Here is a 20608-nt window from a genome sequence, read left to right on the forward strand (position 1 = left end):
TACAGTATAGGCTAGTCATCACAGATGCTAGTACTGCCTTTCTTTGGGGTTGTGTTACTGCAGCTGTGATGGTCTGTGGACACAAACAAGACAGGTTTTTAGGTAGACAAGTTTTATTTAATTATTTATTTATTAGATCAAGGAGTAGCTGGAAAAAGCTGGCAGCTTTTTGAGCATATGAGCTACTATTTCAGACCTGGACAGGTGTGTTCAAAAGTTCATCAATTTTTCCAGCTACATTAATTGATCTAATAATCGATAACTACTTTTTTTTTCTTGCAATTCTTACCTTTCCTGATTTCTCAGGGGTTGATTTGTATTTCCCCCACCCACCCACCTGTGCTGGAACGAGAATTAAATGAAGTGCAGGAATGGGAATAGCAAAACCACACTGCAGTGATGGCTGTGTACTTACATGACTTCCCTCTACTGGCCAGAATAGGAATATTTCAAATATACCCTAGTCCCATTTGCTAAAAATTAATGGTTCTCCCTTGTTCCAGGTGCTTAAAGTGGTTCTTCTCTCCTTGTCTCCACAAAGCTCTGTCTGGCACCGGTATGCACAACAGTCAAACTGGGAAATCCTCAGTGCTTCCAAGATATGCAGGAAGAATTAATTACGTGTTTGCAGAAGAGTTTAAAGGGAGCCATGAAGGCAGTGAGCTAAAGTAAAGGCAGAGGATAATATTGGACAAACAGTAAATAAAAGAAAATATAAACTTAGTGGTACACTTGGAGGAGAGCTGCCTCACTATTCATCTGGAATAGTTCCACTAGCAAGTAATGGATTTTTAAATAGAATTGTAAAGAAATGGAGCTGTGTACATACAAAATAGCTGTGTCAGTTTTCAGAACCAGAGCTCGATGTCCAGATCTTGTTTGGCAGCTCTGAGGGAGTACTGCTGAAATACCCGAGCCTTTTTTTTCCTGAACCATGACAGCACTGTCCTAAAGAGCAACTGAGAGCATCGTCAGGGCTGCACAAGATGTCTGGTTGCTGCCACAGCACAGGCTGCAGAGGCTACAGCAACAGTACAGCCATTGCCACCTTCCCCCAGAGCATCATTTATATATGCACAACAGGTTTGGCATAGGGTGAGCAGGCGCAGCTCTGCCTGCGTTCCCCTGTAGTCAGGAGGAATCCTCATTAAGTCAGCTCTAATGTTGTCCTGAGATTTGGCACAAAGCATGTGAATAAAGGAAAGAACTGAAAATCTACGGATGAAGGAATCTAGATGGACCGTATCCCAGAGTCTGTGAGAACCAGCTAATGAACAACTCCAATTACCTTTATAAATATCTTGGATATTGGATCTCGGGCAAACCCTCATTGCCATGAAATGCAAAGGTAACACAAAAGCGTTCATAAGAAAGCGGGCCAATTTCCTCCCAGCTAATTGAGTCACTGTTAAGCTACCCAAGTCCAATGCACTAAAGTCACACAAGTAGCTCCAGTAACTCTGTGTGGGAAACACCAGTTGCATTTGGGGTTAAGAGAAAATATCTGTAAGCATACATGCACAATCAATAAAGTATGCCTTGACATTCCCTATTCAACAAAGCGTATCAATGAAGTGTTAAACCCTGGATGGTCTTTACAGTTTGGCAGAGTCGGGACCATACCAGAGAGTGAAACCAGGAAAAACAAATGGGATTGACTCGACTGTGCTTTCAGTTACAGCGATGGGAACTCATTGAAACAAATCTGTGTCATTGTTAATATCTGAAACCTGAATTAATGTTGGAGAGGCAACATCTTACATACTCTGATGAAATAAAGGGGCTTGGGTGGAACTGACAGCCAAGTCTGGACCGTAATGCTGAGAAGGAAGAAATCAAACATGATCACTTTTAGCACTGAGTTTCAGCCTTAGTGGGTAAAAGGAAAGCACTAGACTGAGCTGCATGAGGGCAGATTCTCAGTTGGTTAAAAATGTAGCTTCACTGGTCCATACACTTAAAGAAAAGAGTGTGGTGTTGGTGTCTGAAATAATCTTGTGACATGTAAGTACAAATTGGCTTGGACAGGAAGGCTGCTGCAGAGATTGAAACCTGGCTAATGGACTGTAAACATCGGGCAACCGTTAATGGGAACATATGGGGCTATGGGGAGGAGTTGTGCAGGGCACTGCAAGCAGAAATGCAAGGTTTGGCTTTATTTAATATCTTCATTAGCGAGCTTGGAGAGGGTACAATCAGTGTGTTAATTAAACTAGCAGAAGATATTAAACTGAGAGGTGTGTCAAAAAAACAGCCATTGGTATAGAAATAATGGAAAATGACCTGGAGAGGTTGTAAGTGTAGAGAGGAAATAACAAGGTAAGCTGCTGCATGGGGAGAAAACAAAGCAATCGTGAGGAAAATAATCAAAAAGCAGCTATTTAGAGGGTGGGAGATACTTGGAAAGCAGTAAGACTGTAAGGGACGGAACAGAGTTAGCAGATGGCAAATTAGGCCCAGTTTTTACTTTTATTTCTATTTTTACTACGTCTTTTTTTTTTTTTTTTCCTTTTCTTTTCACCACTGCAGTTACACCTTTGCAATTCTCAGGCTAAATGTAGCCCTGTGGGCTGGCACAGCTCTGCATGAGTTATGTTTGTAATGTACCACCAGAAGTGGCTCGGAGGCCATCTGAAAGCTCAGGGCTACTTGCTCCACCGTGACTGCCGTGATGCAGTGCCAGCTGCCTGCCCCGGACAGACCTGCAGCTGGCCACCACCGCCTTGCTAGTTACCATCAGCTGAAGCCCAGTTGCCGTAGGTGTGAACAATTTAGCGTAGTTTCAGAAGGCTTTGATCATACCTCTGGTGAGTTAGTTTGAGTCCGATAGCATGCCCAAGGGCAGGTGCTGTAGCTCAAGTGATGAGCCTCTGTAGTGATGCTGTTGTGTGTCAGGGACCCAGGAAGGGGGAGGAACAGTCACCGAGGCATAGCAGGACAGCGAGGAGACAGATTGCACCGTCCCACACAGCTGAGATCATGTCTGCTATACCCTGTGCACCAGCTATATTGGGAAGCAGCACAGGGCAGCCCTGAATTCCTCTTTTGTGTCTGGGTGCCACGTCATGGGTGTCGCCACCACCAAATTACTGGCAAGCCAGGGATAAATAACACGCTTTACACCAGACACCTGCACTTGCCAGTGGGAAGACTTCCATCGACTCTTTGGACTTCAGTTCCCCGTTCAGAAAAAAAAAATGTGGATCTAGCTCCAAGCAGGGATGCACTTCAGTTTGCCTTATTATTACATGCAGTTTGTTTTGTCATCTTACTCGTGTGCTTAAAGCCAGAGATGTGCCAAAGCATCTTTCTGACAATGGTCCTTTATGTTGCCAACTCTGAAGGTTTTAAAAAGTTTAAAACGGCAGTAATATAACCACACTCCCTCCCAAGAATGAGGATAAAATAGCTATTTTCAAACAGCTATAGAAAACTGTAGCTATTCATTTTCTTATAATTGAATGTTAGTTCCATTGTCAACCTGAGCACATCCACAGATGCTGCCGTCATTTGGGGGCTGTTTAATTTATTTACCAATAACAGTGAACAAAGAATTTCCAGTCTAAAAATATGGTAAGCTTCCATCCCAAAGAACATACAATCATAAGTTTAGTGTCTCAGTGGGATTTTTTTATATCTCTTTTCAAGAGAAAATACCTTCTTTTACAGAAAATAGGTTCCTCATCTGTACATCTACACTGTACAGATTTACTACTGTAAATCCTGCAAATAGCCTTATTGAATTCATTGGAAAAACTCAATGAATAAACCTTGGCCAATGCTACCTTTGACTTCAGCTTAGGCAGAGCTCAAGAGATTTTCTAATAGCATCAGGTAAGATAGTTAGTTTAGCGTAAGGCACTAAGTAAATTTTTAAGGAAGATCAGAAGGAAGAATTACTAAAGACTTATAAGGCACTTGTAGCTTGCAGCAAATACATGGGTCTCATAAGGTCTTTCTGGCAGCTTTGTCTTTCCAGCGCTGTTTGTAATGCATAGCTTGAGAGGCACAGCAGTGTTGTGGCATCCGGTTGATCAGAAGAAAGGGAGCATGTGGGTGGGCCAGATGTCATTTATTTTCCTGGTGTTAAATTTTGCCAAAACAGACTCTTTTAGTTATATGGTTTATTTTGTTGAAATGTAATTATAATGCTAATTATTTCCAAATTTACTGGTTAATTATAATTCTGAGATCTCTGCCTCGGTGCTTCCAGAGATGTACAAGCTGTGGAAAATGTTTCTTAATATTAATATATTTCTGCAACCCTAATTCGTTTGGCTAATGTTCCTAGAACACAAAAAGTAACATCCTTTAACAAGAAGGCACGGCTAGCTCCATAAAACAGCTGATCTGTATCAAAAAGGCATTTTGCTCAATCTGATTTCACTGCAAGAAACAAATGACTTTAAAAGAAGCACAAAAGAAACCGAATGTTGGATCTTGGATGCATTACATCATTGCACAATTCCCTTAAGCGTCCGTTTTCCGGGGGGATGGGGGAGAGTGTTGGCCATCCGACTGTTGCTACAGGATGTATGCTGCATGCTGTTCCAAGGAAAATTGGAAACGCTACTTCACTTCTAATTGTGCAAATGAGTTCGGTGGGAATTCTGTCCCTGATTTCTGCAGATGCATAATGCAGGATGCACATGGGCTCGGATTGTGTATTGCCAAGAAGAATGGCCTGACTACAAAATTGCTGTTTGGTACCCAGACCTTTATCTCAGACCTTTGTCTCTGTCCACTGTGGATGACCAGGGTTAGCAGTGATGGGAGTTATGACCCTTTCTTCCTCAGTTCCTGTGCTCACTCGGTGAGGAAGGAAGAGGGGAGGTTTTTTTCTCTGTAGTACACTGGGGTGTTCAACATTACAAACACACTTGCCAGATGGAAACTTCCAACTAAAAGCTAGACAGGGTGGTTTGAAGCTGACCAGGAAGGTGAATAAACTTTTTCTTTCTTTCTTTTTTACCTTTTCAAAGAGGAAAGTGTCATGGGTGGGAAGGGGAAGAACTGAAATAACACTTGGTGAAAGACAGCTGGGGAACTGTTGAGCTGGAGGAAATTGTTGCTCCACAGACTTTGTGGGGACAGGCAGGCTGTGTAGTTGGTGAAGATTAACCTACAAAAATCTCGGGAAACTCACTGACGTTTCCCTCACGCCACCCCAAAATAGAAAGCAAGATCTGGAGCTCCATGAGAATACTGAGGTCTGCTGGATAGGATTAAGGAGACCGTGTCATTGCCTGTCACCCCGTGGGAGCTGTATTTACTTCGTGGCCCTTACTTTGATATCAGTGGTATGTGTATCATAGGCTTTTTGAAGCATCCTTTTCACTTTAGCTTGTTGGAAATGACAGGGGATTCCTTTTAATTGGGGATGGAGAGATCTTCATCCCTTTTCTAAGTCAAGTTTTGAAATTTTCATGATGGTTTATTGAAAATTGAAACATTTGATCTGTTTATGCGTGCAAGAAATGTTTATATAGCTTGTATATGCAGCTGTAGGATGGGAGTAGCACTGGAAGTCCCATTACTGTTCCACATGAAGATGTTTTGATACATCTGGGAGAATGTAAGCAAGTAGGTCAGTGGAGTATGACTTAATGATTTGGAGCAGAGGCAGAATTTGGGGGAGTAGTGGCAAAGGCTTCGCTGGAGGAAAAGCAACAAATGGAAAATCTGAATGATGAGTTAGGCTAAAAATATCAATGGTAAAAGCTGAGCTAAATTAAATGTATGCATATGACCCAATGCAGTCAAGTTTAACACATCTGATGCTTGTCTTTACCTTGGGAGAAACAGCCTGTGCGTGTATGTCGGTATTTTGCCTCCTGTATGAGTTCCAAGGAAGGAATAACATGGAAGGGGATATCAGTAAACTTTCCCCTCGGATTGTTTCAGTTCTAATTGCTAATATAATAGCAAGAGTGATAACTAATTGTTTATGTATTTCTGTAAATACTCAGTGTTCTGTTGTGCTTGGCATAAGCATGTAATTTACTGGCAATAAGATCAGACCTTTTGATTAGTTGACAGATCACACGTAATGTAGAAAACTGCTGCTGTTTTGCATTCTCTTTAACCATACCCATCTTAGTTCATCTGAAAACATCCCCGTTTGACAAAGCAGAGTTCCCAGGTCAGAGAAATTTTTATTCTCTGTTAGTCATATGCCAACGCAACATAATAAAGTGTCTTTTAAAGAGAGAAGTTGAAGTTGTGCCTGCTTCTGAGTGATCCACATGGAGCTGTTAGTACATGCTGGTGGCGTACCTTCTGCTTAAAGATCTTGAATTGAGGTTAGCAGTGAATAGACCAGAAGAATATGAATGATATCAAATATGCTAGGATGGCATGGCTCATACAGAAAGGAAGAAAGCAAGTAAAAATATGTGATTGATGCATGTTGAGTTTCCAGTTATTCTTTGAATGGAGCACTTTTTTCTAACCACATCACACGAGTTTTGACAGTAGCTCGGGTTATGGTCTCAATTTTGCATGGGGAATATTTTGTTTGCACAACTACCAGAAGCTTCTTTCTTCTCAAGGGAGGATGGAACTCAAAAGAGAGCCTGAACTCCATTTCCATCAGTGTTTAAAATACAGCTATGCATGGCACAGAGATTCTGCACCAAGCGGTGTTTCAGCAGTAGAAGTCAACCAGGCTTTTTGTCTTTTTTGATCCTGCGTGCTCAGCAGCTAGTACCAAGAGGTTGTAACTGCTGGCAAGGGGAGGCATTCGTGTTCGTTATGGTGGGGGGGAGAGCGGACAGCAAGAAGTGGAAAATACAAGTTGAGCATCAGGAAAAATGCCATCAGTAAGGTCTGGTGGGTGCTCAGACTGAAACATCTCCCTGGAGGGTGCAGGATGGTGTGGCAGAAGGGCCCAGGCAGCAAAGGCAAGTCTCTCTTCCTTCTCTGAAACCTCTGCTGAGGACAGCTGAGCTCCAGTGCTTGCTGTGGTGCTTTAGTCATCTTAGTTAGAGCATCCATAGATAAAGCCCTACAAAAGCAACACAGTATTGTCCCTTCTAAGAGGATTTACTGGGCACTGCCTTCAGGAGCCACTTCTTGGTCACTGTGATACCGGGGACTTGGCTCAAAAGTGACTGAGGAGAAGAACACCTCATAGGAGTTGGGTTGCGAGCAAAGGTCCGTTCTGGGTTCATTTTTCAGGTTGACTAGTGGGGGGTGGTGATGGCTCCTGGGCTTTCCCATCAGGACTGACAAATATTGGTGGGGACACCTGTGGGTGCTGCAGGCTGTTCTCATCCCCACAATAACTCGGGTTGCCGGGGGGCTCTGACCTTGATGGTGTAGCCCATATAGTTTTGGGGGAATATCATCCAAAGGGAAAGTCGGTGACCATCTCTGCGCTGTCACAGTGAAGAGGAGCCAGACAAGAGCAAGGGTTAAAGCTCTCAGTGAGATGGCACAGGAGCCCACCCAGGGAGATTTAACTACACTTCTCCTCTCACACAGAGCGTGCCTCGGTGTGTGTGTGTACATCTCTAAAATTCACTGCTGCCCAATATCCCGTCTTCAAAATATCAAGCAATTTCTAGTGCCAAGGAACCTAATCACCTATTTATTAAAATGAGACAGACAATAAGTTTGTGTGGGGAAACGTGAAGGCAGTCCGCATTGACCATGCTGATTTAGGACTGTACTGCCTTCGCAGTTTTTCCAGAGATAAATTCCTTGCAGCTAATTGCATTATAAATTCCGTTAAACCATTTTCATAAGGTATTTCCCTAAGATGTAAGCCCTCCATCAAAAAAAAAAAAAGAAAAGAGCAAAGGAACAGTTGTTGGTTTTTTTCCTAATTAAATGTTATATGAAAGTAAGATGAGAAAAAAAATATGTGGTTTGTGTTAATTAAATGCTAAGTCTTCTGTTAGGGGCTGGTTTTAAACACTGTGGGGACTTGTTGAAACTCATACAGATTTTTCCAATTGAAAAACGTAGAGTCCTGAGGTTTTTGCCCTCAGATCAAGATGGTCCTGAGCCAATGCAGGTCAGGATTTCAATGCCACCAAATTTCAGAGGTTGTAATCCTGGCGTGCCTTGAATCTGAACTGTACCAAAAGGTGACACAGACAAGTTCAGGATGCTGGGCTGCCTTCAGGAGCACCTGGGGAGCGCGGCAGTGGGGATCAGCCTATTCTTCCTGCTGGGGCAGTCCACAGCCATGGGGTTATGCTGCCTGTAGCGGGCATCCTGAGCTAGAGATGCTGGTAGGAAATTGCATTTACTGCATACAGCAGGGATGAACACCTGTATTTGTTTGCCAGAGAGCAGTTCCCCAAATACTCAGTGACAGTACTTAGCAAAGTGTGTTTTTACCGGCGATCTCAATCATTTTTATCAAGCTGGGTCAGGAGACACTGAAGCACAGAGAAGTTAATTGAATTTCCCAAGGAAGCATAGAAAGCAGCGGAGAACTGAACCTGACTTCCTTGTGTGCCAGCCTCCAGCACAAAGCAGCAGACTGTTGCCTGCACTATTTTAATATTTCTTTGGGTGACTGCGAGCAAAGTATGACATTTCTCTTCTTCCTTTCTTATTGAAGGGCACAAATTCTCGTTCCTTGGAATTATTTGTCATTTTGAGCATGCCTGTACAAATTCTCTCTTCAGCTCCTACAAGCGATGTGCTGTGAACTCATTTTAGAGAGTCCAGGCAGGGAAAGATCTAAGTCAGACCAGGAAGAGGCTGGGTCTCCTCCTGTTTTCGTGTACAAAGTGTTTCACATAATGCACAGTTCTAAAAAATTTTTTTCAGTAATTCAGCAATTGGGAGATTTCTTTGCCAGGGTATTTTGCCACAGGAAAGCCTTTCCTCCTAACATCTTTATGAAACTGGGAGGCACAGCTCCCAGAGTAGCCGTAGCCATGAGTCTGCTTTTGGACTAGAAGAAAGTATCTTCTTTTCTTCCTCCTCCTCTCCCGCTCCCCATGCAGTAAAATTATTCAATTACATAGAAATTGGGGACATAAATGTATTGCCTGTGGCCTTATCTCAGAGCCTCGAGGTAGCTCTGGTCATTGAAGTGGTCGCGGTGGGCACGTGGCTGTGCCCCAGCTGTGCCGCGGGCACTGCCCCGGGCTCACCTAACCGCAGTCCTCTGACAGCCGGGCACCTGCTGAGGGCTGGTCACCCCCTGCCGCCGGGGCACGGGGACGGGGGCTCCCCAAAAAGGCAATTTCTTCTACAAGCGCCCTCCTGCAAGAGGGAGGCCTCTCCCCCTCTTGCTGACGGAGCCCTGAGGCCTGGAGTTTAGGTGCCTGGAGTTAGATGGGTTGACCCTTGCCCGCTGTGATTTGCTTGAGGATGTGGGAAGCCATTCTGTGAGCTACCGGTCCAAAAGGAGTAAAGCGCATGGGGCTGGGTGTTTCTTGGGTTTGAGCATTAGCTGATAAATTCTCATCTTGCCCTGAGCTGGGTTGGGTGTGAGACGTTTGTCTCAATGGGGAGCTGAGGTGAAGTGGTTTCTGCAGAAGCACCAGGAGGTAGCAGAACAACCAGTAGGTCCAGGCCTCATTAGACCTCTCCATCTCTCTGCTCCAGACAGGGGAGACGCTCATACCCTCCTTAAATGTGCTGTGCCCTGATCACGAGGATGCTGTAGCAAACAAACCTTGTGTTGACCCTCAGATCAAAGGAGTGAGTTCCCTACCATACAGCATGACAAACGTTAAAGGTGCACGGAGGAGCACTGTAGGCTGGAGATGCGTATAAGAAATTGAAGCCAGCGGTTAGTTGAAAAAACTATTAGAAATGTTCCTCACCCAAATTCGTAGAAACCAGATGACTATAAAGATGAAGGAGAAAACTTTGTAAAATTATTGCATCTTCCAAAACATAATTTTATCCTTGTGCGTAGGTAACAGCTGGCATAGGAATGGTTTTTAATCTGGGGGAGGGGGACCTGTGGTTGCTGGTGGGAAAAGTAATAGTAATTCTTGCAAAAAAAATGAAGAAGGGGGGAAGAGGGGAGGGAGAAAAACCCCATTTCTAAATTTTTAATGGTAAAAGGGGCATTTGTGGTTCTCATTTTTATGTTGCTGTTGACAACAATTGTTACATGGTTGTTAAATTTTTTTAAGTCATTTTAGTTTTTCCAAAAGTGACCATGATTTGTTACTTATACTGTAGCTTACAGAAGTGACACACTTAATATCGGGGGGTCCAAACCTGGATATCTACCAATGGAGATGGAGATCAGGTAAATGCACACCTGCTCTTCCAAAGAGAAAAAGCTGCCTTTTGGCAACTGCTTTGCGAGGGAGCTGCAGGCTGTACCACGAGTGTTTTGGAAGGGATTAGATCGAGCGCTACCATTAACCACCGAGCTCCGTGTAGGCCCAGCATGGTTTTGTGTGACATTGACGTTCAGACACGCCATCTGCCAGGAGACTCCGGGTCTCTGGAGAAGGCTCTGGGTTCTGGCCCTAGCAGTAGCTGAGCACAGGTCCCCTGAGGAGACCTGGCAGGAGCTGTGGTCCCCGCAGACTGGCCCCTAAGCGAGCACCATGTACCGGCTCACTCTCCCAGCCCGAGGGAAGGCGGTGGTGGCTACAGCAGGGACCGTGCTGGAGAAGGCAGGTGTCTGCAGGTAGAAAAGAGTAATGATGTCGTGTGTGACCACTGCCATGCCTGTCATTGCCTCTTCTCTTTTACAGACACTTAACAAGAACAATCTGATACCAGATGACAGGACCAACTTCTACCCGTTGCAGCAAACCAACGTGTACACGACGACCTACTATCCCAGTACACTGAATAAATATGACTACAGGCCTGAGGCCTCCCCTGGAAGGACCTTTACCAACAGCTGATGATGGACAGATCCTACAGGACAGGATCACTTCCTATATGAATTTTTTTTTTTAATTGATTTTGTGGACCAAATACTGGCCCAGCCTCTAGATGTAAATATTGTACAGTAGGGTCTTTTTTTTTTTCCTTTGGTTAATTGTATTTCTTGTAAACAGCACATCTCCCTACAAGGACAGAAATGCATATGGACCTTTACACGGAGCTTTTGCGGCTATTTGGTTGGAGATGGCTCTTACTACTGCAACTGTTCATGGCTGGAAGATCAGCGTTGCTGTCCAAGGCCGACGATGTCAAGGAGCTGGCTGTGTGCCGTGCTCAGCGGCCGCCCTGCGGCGGCGCAAGAGGTGGTGGCCTCCTGGGCAGGGGTGTCTGTCCGGTGAGGAGCATCCTTCCTGAGACAGGGTAGCAATGGTGCACTGGAAGACACACGGCTCATGGAACAGGCCGAGCGGGACTCCATCGTGCCAACAACTTGAAGAACGTTTTCTTTTCCTTTTCCTTTTTTATTTTTGATTTTTTTATGATTATGAAAAAAAAAGAGAAAAAAAAAAAGTAACTTCCTAGGGCATTGTTCCCTGTATGTTCAACAGAGTCTTTTCATACTACAGGAAATAATCTCTGCAGCCTTCTTTGGTAATATGCAATTCAGCTGATGAGAAACAACACACAAACAACGTGCATTACCCAAAGAAGCTTTCCAGAATGTTTCCATTCTTAATTAAAAGGAAATTATACAGGCAGTGAGACACTGAGAAAAGTAAATGTTGGAATAACATCGGAGACATGAACTTAGAGTGCCTAACAAACAAAGATGTTTATATCACTGGAAAAAAAATATGTGATGATTGCCGCACAAGAGCCATGGGCTTTTTTTCTTTCTTTCTTTTATTTTGTTTCTGAGACAGTGTTAACTCTTTTTGTTCTAGCTTTGATCCTGATTGTGTCTGCCAGGGAAGACAACTTTAGAGGCCACACTCTTCTTGTGGGAAATCACCATGCTTTGGGCTAATTTTTACTCTTGTTTTGTTGTTGGTTTTTAGTTCATTTACTTTCAAAGAGTGAATAATTCTGACTTTGCAGGAGGAGGGTATTTTTGTAAGGAATGTTTCCATAGTCTGATGTGACCCAGAAAGTCTGCTGCACATTCTTATAGCGTCTTCCAGTCAGTACTCTATGAAATAGTAACACAGCTGAGTAATGTGCATTGTTTGCCAATATTTCCTTAATTTTTCTGAACAAAACCAACCCAACAAGTAAATGCTGCTGCAGCTATTGAAGTAAATTGGGGCGGTAGCATTATTAAACAGTATATCCAGCCTTGAAATGTAATTTTGTGTATGTGTGTGACTGTGTCTATAAGAACTGTATTAGTTTGATGCAGAAGCCGTGTTGTCTGCAGCCAGATGTTTGTCTGACATAATTGTTTGGCAAAAAGGAAACTTATTGCTGGTGCTTAGTGTACAATTACATCAAATGTGTTAGCAACGTGAACAAGTCCACCACTGTTATCATTCAGTGTTTCTAAATATTTATAATGAACTCCTGATGCTAAGGATTTTAGAATGTCGCAATACTGAGCATGAGATAAAAGTACGCCCTGAAACACGCATGAGCTCCACGTGGTCCCGAGCTTGGATTTGTTGTCTGCATCTTACCCGACCGATCGCCATGCCCCCGCCTGGCCATCGGCTCGGCCGTGCTCCCAGCCGTTCTCTGTCTTTGCTTTATTTCAGGTTTTGCCATAAGCCGGCACTTAGGTAGTTTCTCAGTGCTGTTCCTTTGCAGTTGCTTGTTTGGAGGGCCAGCCTGGGCTGCGTGCCCTCTTTCACGTAGGTAGCTGGTAGGGAATGAGGAAAGGCTGTGTTGCTCGTGACAACTATATTGCTTTTCCTGCGAGGAAAAGCCAACATGGCTTTGTAAGCCTTTGTTATGGTTGCGTGACCAGAAGGCAAAAATAAAGTAGCCTTCCATTTTTAAATTACTTTCTTCGACTTCAGTTTGCAGTGATTGAAGGCTGTAGGGATATTGGTAATAAAGTGGGGTCATTAGTACTGCCACAAGGATGCCTTAGGCTCAGTGGTGCCCGTCATTTCCAGCAGCTGTTCTTCTAATTTAGCAGCTCATCCTGCTTCTGCTCCGGTTTCACCAGGTGAAAGAGAGGGAACAAAGAAAGAAAGAGGTGCCCTTAAATAAGCACAGTCAGATTTGAAGCTGATGCAGCCTTGAAGCTTCATCTTCAGCGGCTAGGCAAGAGCGTTGGGGCAAGAGTGGCAGCAGGGAAGCAGACTGGCCAGCACAGCACCCCAGCACCAAACGCAGCCTCCAGCGCCTGCAGGTGGGCTCTGGGAAAACTCCTTTTGAGGAGCGATGCCTTTGTTCCATGAAGAATTCGTCCCCGTCTTGCTGAATTGCCTGATGCCCCCGAAACTCTGGAAATCCTGTCTTGAAGCCATCCTAACAAGCATGTAACTGAGGGGCTGAACATGATTACGTAGACCAGCTGGCTGGGATATCCCAGGTTTAATTTAGGCGAGTCAGAAGAAAGCATGGGCTCCAGAGGTCATGTTAGTTGTACTATTGTAAAGCTGAGGCCACCTCCAAGCTGCCCTCTCAGACTCTGCCCTGCACCAACACATTCTGCAGTTACCACGCACATGGCAGGATTGCAGCTGGAGTTTGGGGGATGTGAGCAAGTCAAATTTTGCAATTTTTTTTTTTTTCATTTTCTAATTTCCCCCCCTTTTTTTCTTTGTTCCTTAAACATTTTTCCATTCTCAGCCTCACAGAATAATGCGATTTAAACTGATTTTTTTTTTTTTCCCAAAGAAAGTACAATGTAGCAGTTGAATTTATTTAAATGCTCAGCTCACCAAGACGGGTCATTACTGCCATTGTGCTCGGAAGGTGGATGTTCTGTAGGCTATTGGAGGGCAGATGCTTTGAGAGTGGTGCATGTGGTTATAGTTTCATCAAGACATTCCTTCTTACCAGCCATCCAAACGGATGCAGCCCTTTTCATGTAATTGGCAATCACAGTGAGGGTCTGTCGACTCCATTCAAGCAGAAAGTAGAATTCAGGAGAGAGTGAGAAAGAGAGAAATCAGAGCTCTTATTACTCAATTAATGTTTGTGTGAGAGTGCAGTTCCTTAAGGACAATGTTAATGTGATATGAGGGCTGCATTTTTATGAGCCCTCTAATGCATGGCAGGTTAACGGCACCATGTGCAGTGATATTCCTGCAGTCCAGGTAATGCAGCAGTCTGATCATCAGGTCTGTAATATCTGTAGCAGATTGAATTGCTCCTGGATGCCGAACTTGCTTAGATTTCCTATTCCTAAGTCCAGCCTGAAGTACACTGGAAATGCGTTTAGATCAGGAGCATTGCTTCCCAGAGGACTCAGCTTGCTATAAATGTACATTTTTCTTCCACTTCTAAGAAAGAGAAGGGGGACCCTGGGCAGTCACAGTGTTGGTCTGGAGACACTGGCTCTGTGCAAACCATTGGGTTAGGAGTTAGGAATACAGCGAGCAAAACACGATGGAAATCTTATAGCCAAACATTTCGCTGAAACATTTTTCACGGGGCCGTTCCTTCTCCCTCCTCCATGCAAGTGGCCGCGTTCCTCCCTGCAGAAGGGGTGTGCATCCCGGCGTTATCCAGGCCATATCGTGTGTGCTCACGATCAGGCTTCACCAGCCCAGACAGACAGCTTCCACCCACCAGAAGTAACTCGTGCAGCTCGCTCAGAGACAAACCAGCACAGGAGCTGCTGCTGCCGTAGAGCTGCGCTTGAATGTTGAGCATATGAGCCCTGGCTGCTCTTAAATACGCGAGCTGTGCAGATACCATAGGAGAAGAATGTGTAGTGTGTTACACCACTGTTCCTAATGCCTTACTTTCAGAAAAGAGAGAGCTTTCTCTGAAATCAGCAGAGAGTAGGAGTGGAGTCCACGTCCGATGCAGACAATTTGACGCCTCCAGTGTTAATCTGATGTTGAGCCCACCTGGAGAGGAAATTGCTGTCCGCTGAGATTGATTTATTCTTTGTACCAAATGTAGTGTGGGGAGAGTTTTATATATATATATATATATATAAAATATAAATGTAAAGTTTGTGTAACAACTTGCTCTTTTTTTGTAATAGTGTATACATCTATCGGTGGATAGATACAGTATATATTTATAATATATACACACTATATATATATATAGTATATATATATATATAGCAAAACGCCTGCAGAGGAAACTTAGAATAAGAAAGGCAGTGCCGGTATTCCAATTCCACAGGGACAAAGTGAAGGAAAAAATATATATACAAATCTACTGTCCTTTCCGTTAGGTTTAACAAAATACGCTTTTGAGGTAAATGAGATATAATTTTTTAATTGAAAAGAAAATTGATTTTTCTAGTTAGAAGTGCTGACTCTCCCCTAAATCATTCTGGTTCAGAATGCCTAAGCAAAAGATTCTTGCTACTGCTTATATTTTCTGAATAAGCCTCCTGGATCTCTCATGTGTATCACTCTGTTGTTTTTGTAATTATAAGTAGGGAGTAATTGTGCAAAGAAAATTAAAATAGCAAGTAGGAGTAACAAATATTGTACCATTAGAGTAAAACACATAACCTACTAGAACTGGAAAAAATGTCATCTTCCACATTAAAGAAGTTAGCAATTACTTTCTGAGTTATTGATCGGCATTACGAGACTTGCCTTATAGTGACACAAGGAGGTTTTAGTGCAGAGTTTAGGGCTGAGAAACCCTGAAAACCAACGGCTTTGGGTTTTCTGAGGGGTCCAAAAAAGACACGGCGTGCGGAGGCAGGCACACAGTGCTTCCAGCGCTGGTGGCCACGGCTCCACAGCCGTTCCTCGCCCCGTTACTCCTGCGAGCTGGCCCGTGCGCACGGCATGGCACGGCACGGCGCCCCTTGGAGCCGTCTGGCACGGCAGAGAAACACCAGGAAGCTGGGTTTGATGGTTTTTTTCTCAACAGGTCTTTTTAATGCCATTCAGAGCAAGGACCAGACTCGTACACGGGACTCTTCCCTTTTAGCCTGTTAGGAGAAAACTTGAGAAGGCTTCAAGAGCAGGTTTGGGGTGGGTGAGCAGACCCACGGGTTTTGGTGCTGACTGATTGCCAGAGCCTTCAAAATGGACAAAAAAAATAAAAATCAAAAAACAAAAGACAACAAACCCAAAACACAAAAAGACCCTCTGAGCATGGGGGTCCTTGGGGGGGTTATTCAGCCTCAGCCATTCTCCCCTGAAATTCATTCTTTGGGCCATTTTTTTTTTTTTTTCTTCCGCCTCCAGCCTCAGCTGCAAATTCACCCCTGCTGTTGGAGATCGGTCCGTGATATGAGGGTGGTGTTTGGCTTTCTGGAATTCCCATCCGTGAGTCGTTTTTAAACAAACCTGACGGTGCAAAGCATGAACACCGCTGAGGCCCCGGTGAGCGGGTGCCGCTCGTCCGCGTGCCGCGGAGTCAGGCAGAGGTGAGCGTGGCCAGGCCATTAGGAACTGCAGCGAAACGTTTTCAGTACCCAAACGCCAAACGGCGAAAGCCAGCCAGCTGCGCGATAGCGCGGTTTACATCCGCACACAGCCCCTCAGATAACATCCGAGCGTGCCGGGCCCTTAAGGCGCCGCGGTGAATGGGGAGCGTTCCCACGGAGGAGGCTTTAGGGAGGACGCGGCGTGGGTGGCACCGACAGGGCTGAGCCCGTGGTCGGGGCAGGAGCATGACGATGCGGTGCTGGGCCTCGGGGGCAGGGGAAACCGTTGTGGGAAGGCTTGCCCCAAAACAGCAAAAACCTGGAGCGTGTCGCTGGACTCTGTTGTGAAGGCACATCACCCTTCCTATGCAATTGAACTCGATGGTACTTTAGTATAAAGGTGACCTAGACTGTAATCACTGCCTTTAGACACTGTGAATTTTTTTTGGGTACTCTGTATTTTTATATATTGTACAATGTAAAGAATAATTCAGAAATAAAACAGAACAACCTGCAGGCTTGTGAGTTATTTCCCCTCTGTCCCTGCGGGGCATTGGCAGAGCAAGTTTGGGTTGCGTTTGTCATGACTGAAGACCAAGCAGTCACCAAATGTTATGGGTGATGCTAAATTCTGTTACCCAAGCCGGCTCCCCTCCAACACAAGCCTTAACAAGGCTAACTGCAGCCCCACAACAAGCTTTTGGTGCATCTGAAAGATCCCATTGCTGCAGAAGGTGCCTAGTGAGGAGAGCCCAAATCTGTCTGCAGCGCTGGGTGCCGAATCCCGGCGCGGTGCCGCAGGACGAGGCGCTGCCCTGCCCCGGGATCGGGGGCAGGTGGGCTGCGGGGACACTGCGGCAGGCGAGGGGCCGTGGGTGGGCTGGGTACGGGCTGGTGCCACGGGACCGCGGCCTCTCCTCAGCCTCACATCGCGCTGTGAAAAGCTGTAAAAGTCGGAGGGGCGCGTTTTGACTGAAGGATGATGGCAGCCTCTCGCCGAGGAGCGTTATGGCTCTTGTTGCGCTTATTAATCAAAGTAAAGACCATGAAAAGTGACAGAGTCAGGAACATTTTAGTTTATGTTCCGATACAGCTCAAGACTTATACTGAAGTTTTGTACAGAAAATTACACCATAATGTCATAAAAAATAGATTGGATTACTAATAACCTGAAACGTGCTACACCTGCATACATAATACTTTAATCCTACTAAATCATAAGCTATCATTTGGGTGTTTTCATGATCTCAAGTGTGCACACAGGAATTTCTTTTCAATGCAGGCCATTAAAAAGTAATTGAGAGGCGCAGGATCAGTAAAAACAAACTTGCTGTGAATAAGATTGATTTTTTTCAGTTAGTTTGCAGAATAACACGGAGAGACCACTTTGGAACGGGTTTGTTTTGCATCAAGACACCTCTGCGCACAATTAGAGCAAAGCGTCACGTCGGAGCCTATTTCCAATTTCCTTAAAATCTGCCTACCACAACATTTTTTTCCTAGGTGCTAATTTGATTCATTAACGTAACAGCCTCGCTCGCAGCCCCCGTGAATTTTGTTCTCTCACCTTCACCGCACACCCCAGCGCTTTTCTCGCTTTGTAATTCCTGGCTGTGTGTAGGGACCGGGGGGCACTGGGTTATCCCACAGGTTCCCCACTGCCCCTTTGCCGAGCCCTGCAGCTGGGCTGCTCCTGGCCACACCAGGGTTCAGCTCACAGCAACCCCTTCTGCTGTTTTGGCCATCCTCATCTTCTGCCCACAGGGCCTCAGCCCACTGCCGGGCTTCACGCCTGGCTTTGCTGGTCTCCAGACTCCCTCCGCAAAAGCGTCGGCTCCCAGGGCGTCTCGTGGTTGGTTTTTCCTCCTCTCCAGTATACAACTGAGAGACCGCGTGCTCTCAGACATGCAGCTCAATTACTAAAAGCTTTGGCGAGCCATTAAAAATGCTGTTCTGCTAACAGCTGAAATGCGTTTCAACGTGTTTTGGTTGGTTCATTCATAAAGCTGCACGTGTGTGGATTTGTCACTGCGCTTTCTGTTCAGCAAGCTGAGTTGCAGATTAGTCAAGAGCGAGGCAGCTTTCAGCACGGCCCAGATCTGCTCCCGAAAGCAAAAAAAAAACAATGCCACCACTGCCACCCCCACCTTGCTCCCAGCATCTGTGGTGAGGACAGACAATAAATGCCTTAAATTGTTGAAAATGGGGAGAACCAGGTTTTGAAGGCCACGGCCATCCGCCACTGCCATACTTCGGGCCTCTATAAACCACCAAGGCTGCAGCTCGCTGGGTCCCTGAGGCGACAGCAGCGGTTGTGGTGTCCCCTGCACACCTGGAGACTCCTCCGGCTGCAGCAGCATCTCCTGGCTGGGGAGCTGTGCCCTGCCGCTGTCATGCTTCAGAGTAAGTTTTCTACAGACAGAAGGATTTTTCAAGGTCAAACTCCACAGCTTCTCAACCAGCAATTAGCTGGAAGCAAGACGTGCTCCTGGCTTTCCATCCCTCGGGGACAGCGTCTCCCGCACCCGGGGCTGGCATCAGCGGGGCTGGCGCCATGCGGGCACAGATCGAAGCGTCCGACCTGGGCACCTCTGTCATCCCTGCACCTCCTTGCTGCCATGGTCGTAACGGAGCCAGCAAGGGACTGCTCCGCTTCCCAGCGCAGGGTAATGACCAGCCACCAGAAACATTTGCTATTTCCATGATGTGAAGCATCAGTGGCCGCAGAGAGAACTATCCCCATTTCTGCAGCACTTAATTTAATGTCATAAGCAAGCGATCTGTACGAGAGACCAGGCACAACGCTGATGCGCTTTTATTGCTCTGGCAGCAGCCGCGTTACTGCTTGCTGTTTTCGCATGTCTTAGTAACAAGAGTTTTTGCTCATAGGTTTCTTCACGGGAGCTCTGCTGAAATTGTGTTTCTGTTGTGCCCATTTGCACGCCGACTCACAGCCGCTCTGCAGGTGAGCGCCTCGCTCTCTGCCCGTCACCGCCGGCTGCTGGGGTGAGACCCCCTCCCCGTCTGGAGGCTGCACCGGGGAGCAGCGGGTTGAGCGGGTGAGCGGGTTCAGCCTCGTGCCCCAAGCCATGAAAATCAGCCTTTGGTACCACAGAAGTGCATGGTAAGAGGAGCTGCAATGCCTTAGCATAGCCCCATCCTGAAAACCCCTCTCCGAAAGGTTTCCTTCATACTCCAGGGGCAATGAAGACATTTATTTCTGTATAAGGCTGCGCTGGTTTAACACAGGCTTTTGTTGCACTCACTTCCAAAGATGCCATTTCCTTCACGCGCCAGCTCCTTCACCCCACCGAGATGCTCTTTTGGCACCAAAACTCAACCACAAAGCTACCTCCATAATCCCAAACCTCAGCTCTGCAATCAAAGGCCAGTTGGGGAGCACCTGCGGGACAGCCTGAGTTTTGGGGCGCTCTGCCAACAGTTTGTTGAGGGGTCTCCTGTGGCTGCACCAGTGCCTGACCAGGACGGTGTTTCCCCGAGAGGGGTTTGAATCCCCTCCTGCCGCTCATTGCCACTGCAGGTCTGCAGCGAGGCGAATGGAGGGAGGGGAGGAGGGACAGACACAGCTCTGGTACATGCCTCACGGCTCTCAGGCCGCGCTCCCATGCTCGTTTGGCTCCTGGCAGTGAAGGTGGTTCTCGCAGCCCTTTCCCAAGGCTGACCTCCACAGGAGGCAGCAGCCGCAGCCCAGCCTGCGCGGTTGGGCCAGCACAAAGGCAGCAAGCAGACAGTCAGAGGAGCCTAAACATCCTTTACACACCAGGGAGGCAGATTTCAACAACAAAGCTAAAATAGAAACTGGGCAAAAAAAAATCTCTTTGAGCAAGGCTGAGCATAGAGGGCTTGGCAATACACAAAGCCAGGGCGTGGATCTGAGCTGGACCCCTGGCCCTGCTCTCCCCCAGCACAGAGGTTTCTGCAGCTTCTGCAGCACCGCAAAGATAAATACGACCAGGAGCTGTATGGTGAGAGAGCCTCAAGCTCCCATATATAGCCTGGAAAGAGGCTGTTGCTAAGAATAGTGGGGCCCAGATATTCCACGATACCAGAGCTGACAGATTTCTTCCCGGCACTAATAGGATGTGAGGCTATTTTAAACTTGCCGTGGTAAGTGGTCAGGACGTTATTGAAGAGCCGGTCCTAGAAAATAAACATGGATCAAGAGATCCCAGGTTGGGCCTGTTTCAATTAAATAAAGAATAAACACAAGTAAGGGGATTATGAAGGGCATCCTTTCCA

General features: G+C 46.0%; 1 protein-coding gene across 9 annotated transcripts in view; it reads left to right on the plus strand.

The window, feature by feature from the left end:
* SEMA5B (semaphorin 5B) overlaps positions 1–16864 on the plus strand; it is a 270246-nt gene extending 253382 nt beyond the window's left edge. For 3 of the 9 annotated variants that reach the window (XM_066999196.1, XM_066999195.1, XM_048072222.2), the window contains one exon: positions 10689–16864. In XM_066999196.1, the coding sequence (XP_066855297.1) occupies positions 10689–10844 (156 nt within the window). In that variant the 3' untranslated portion in view covers positions 10845–16864. The other 6 variants (XM_066999197.1, XM_048072224.2, XM_048072218.2 and 3 more) reach the window with 4 other exon arrangements.
* The last annotated feature ends 3744 nt before the right edge of the window (positions 16865–20608 follow it).

Source organism: Anser cygnoides, chromosome 6 (genome assembly GCF_040182565.1).
Source record: "Anser cygnoides isolate HZ-2024a breed goose chromosome 6, Taihu_goose_T2T_genome, whole genome shotgun sequence".
In the NCBI taxonomy this organism is placed as follows: Eukaryota; Metazoa; Chordata; class Aves; order Anseriformes; family Anatidae; genus Anser; species Anser cygnoides.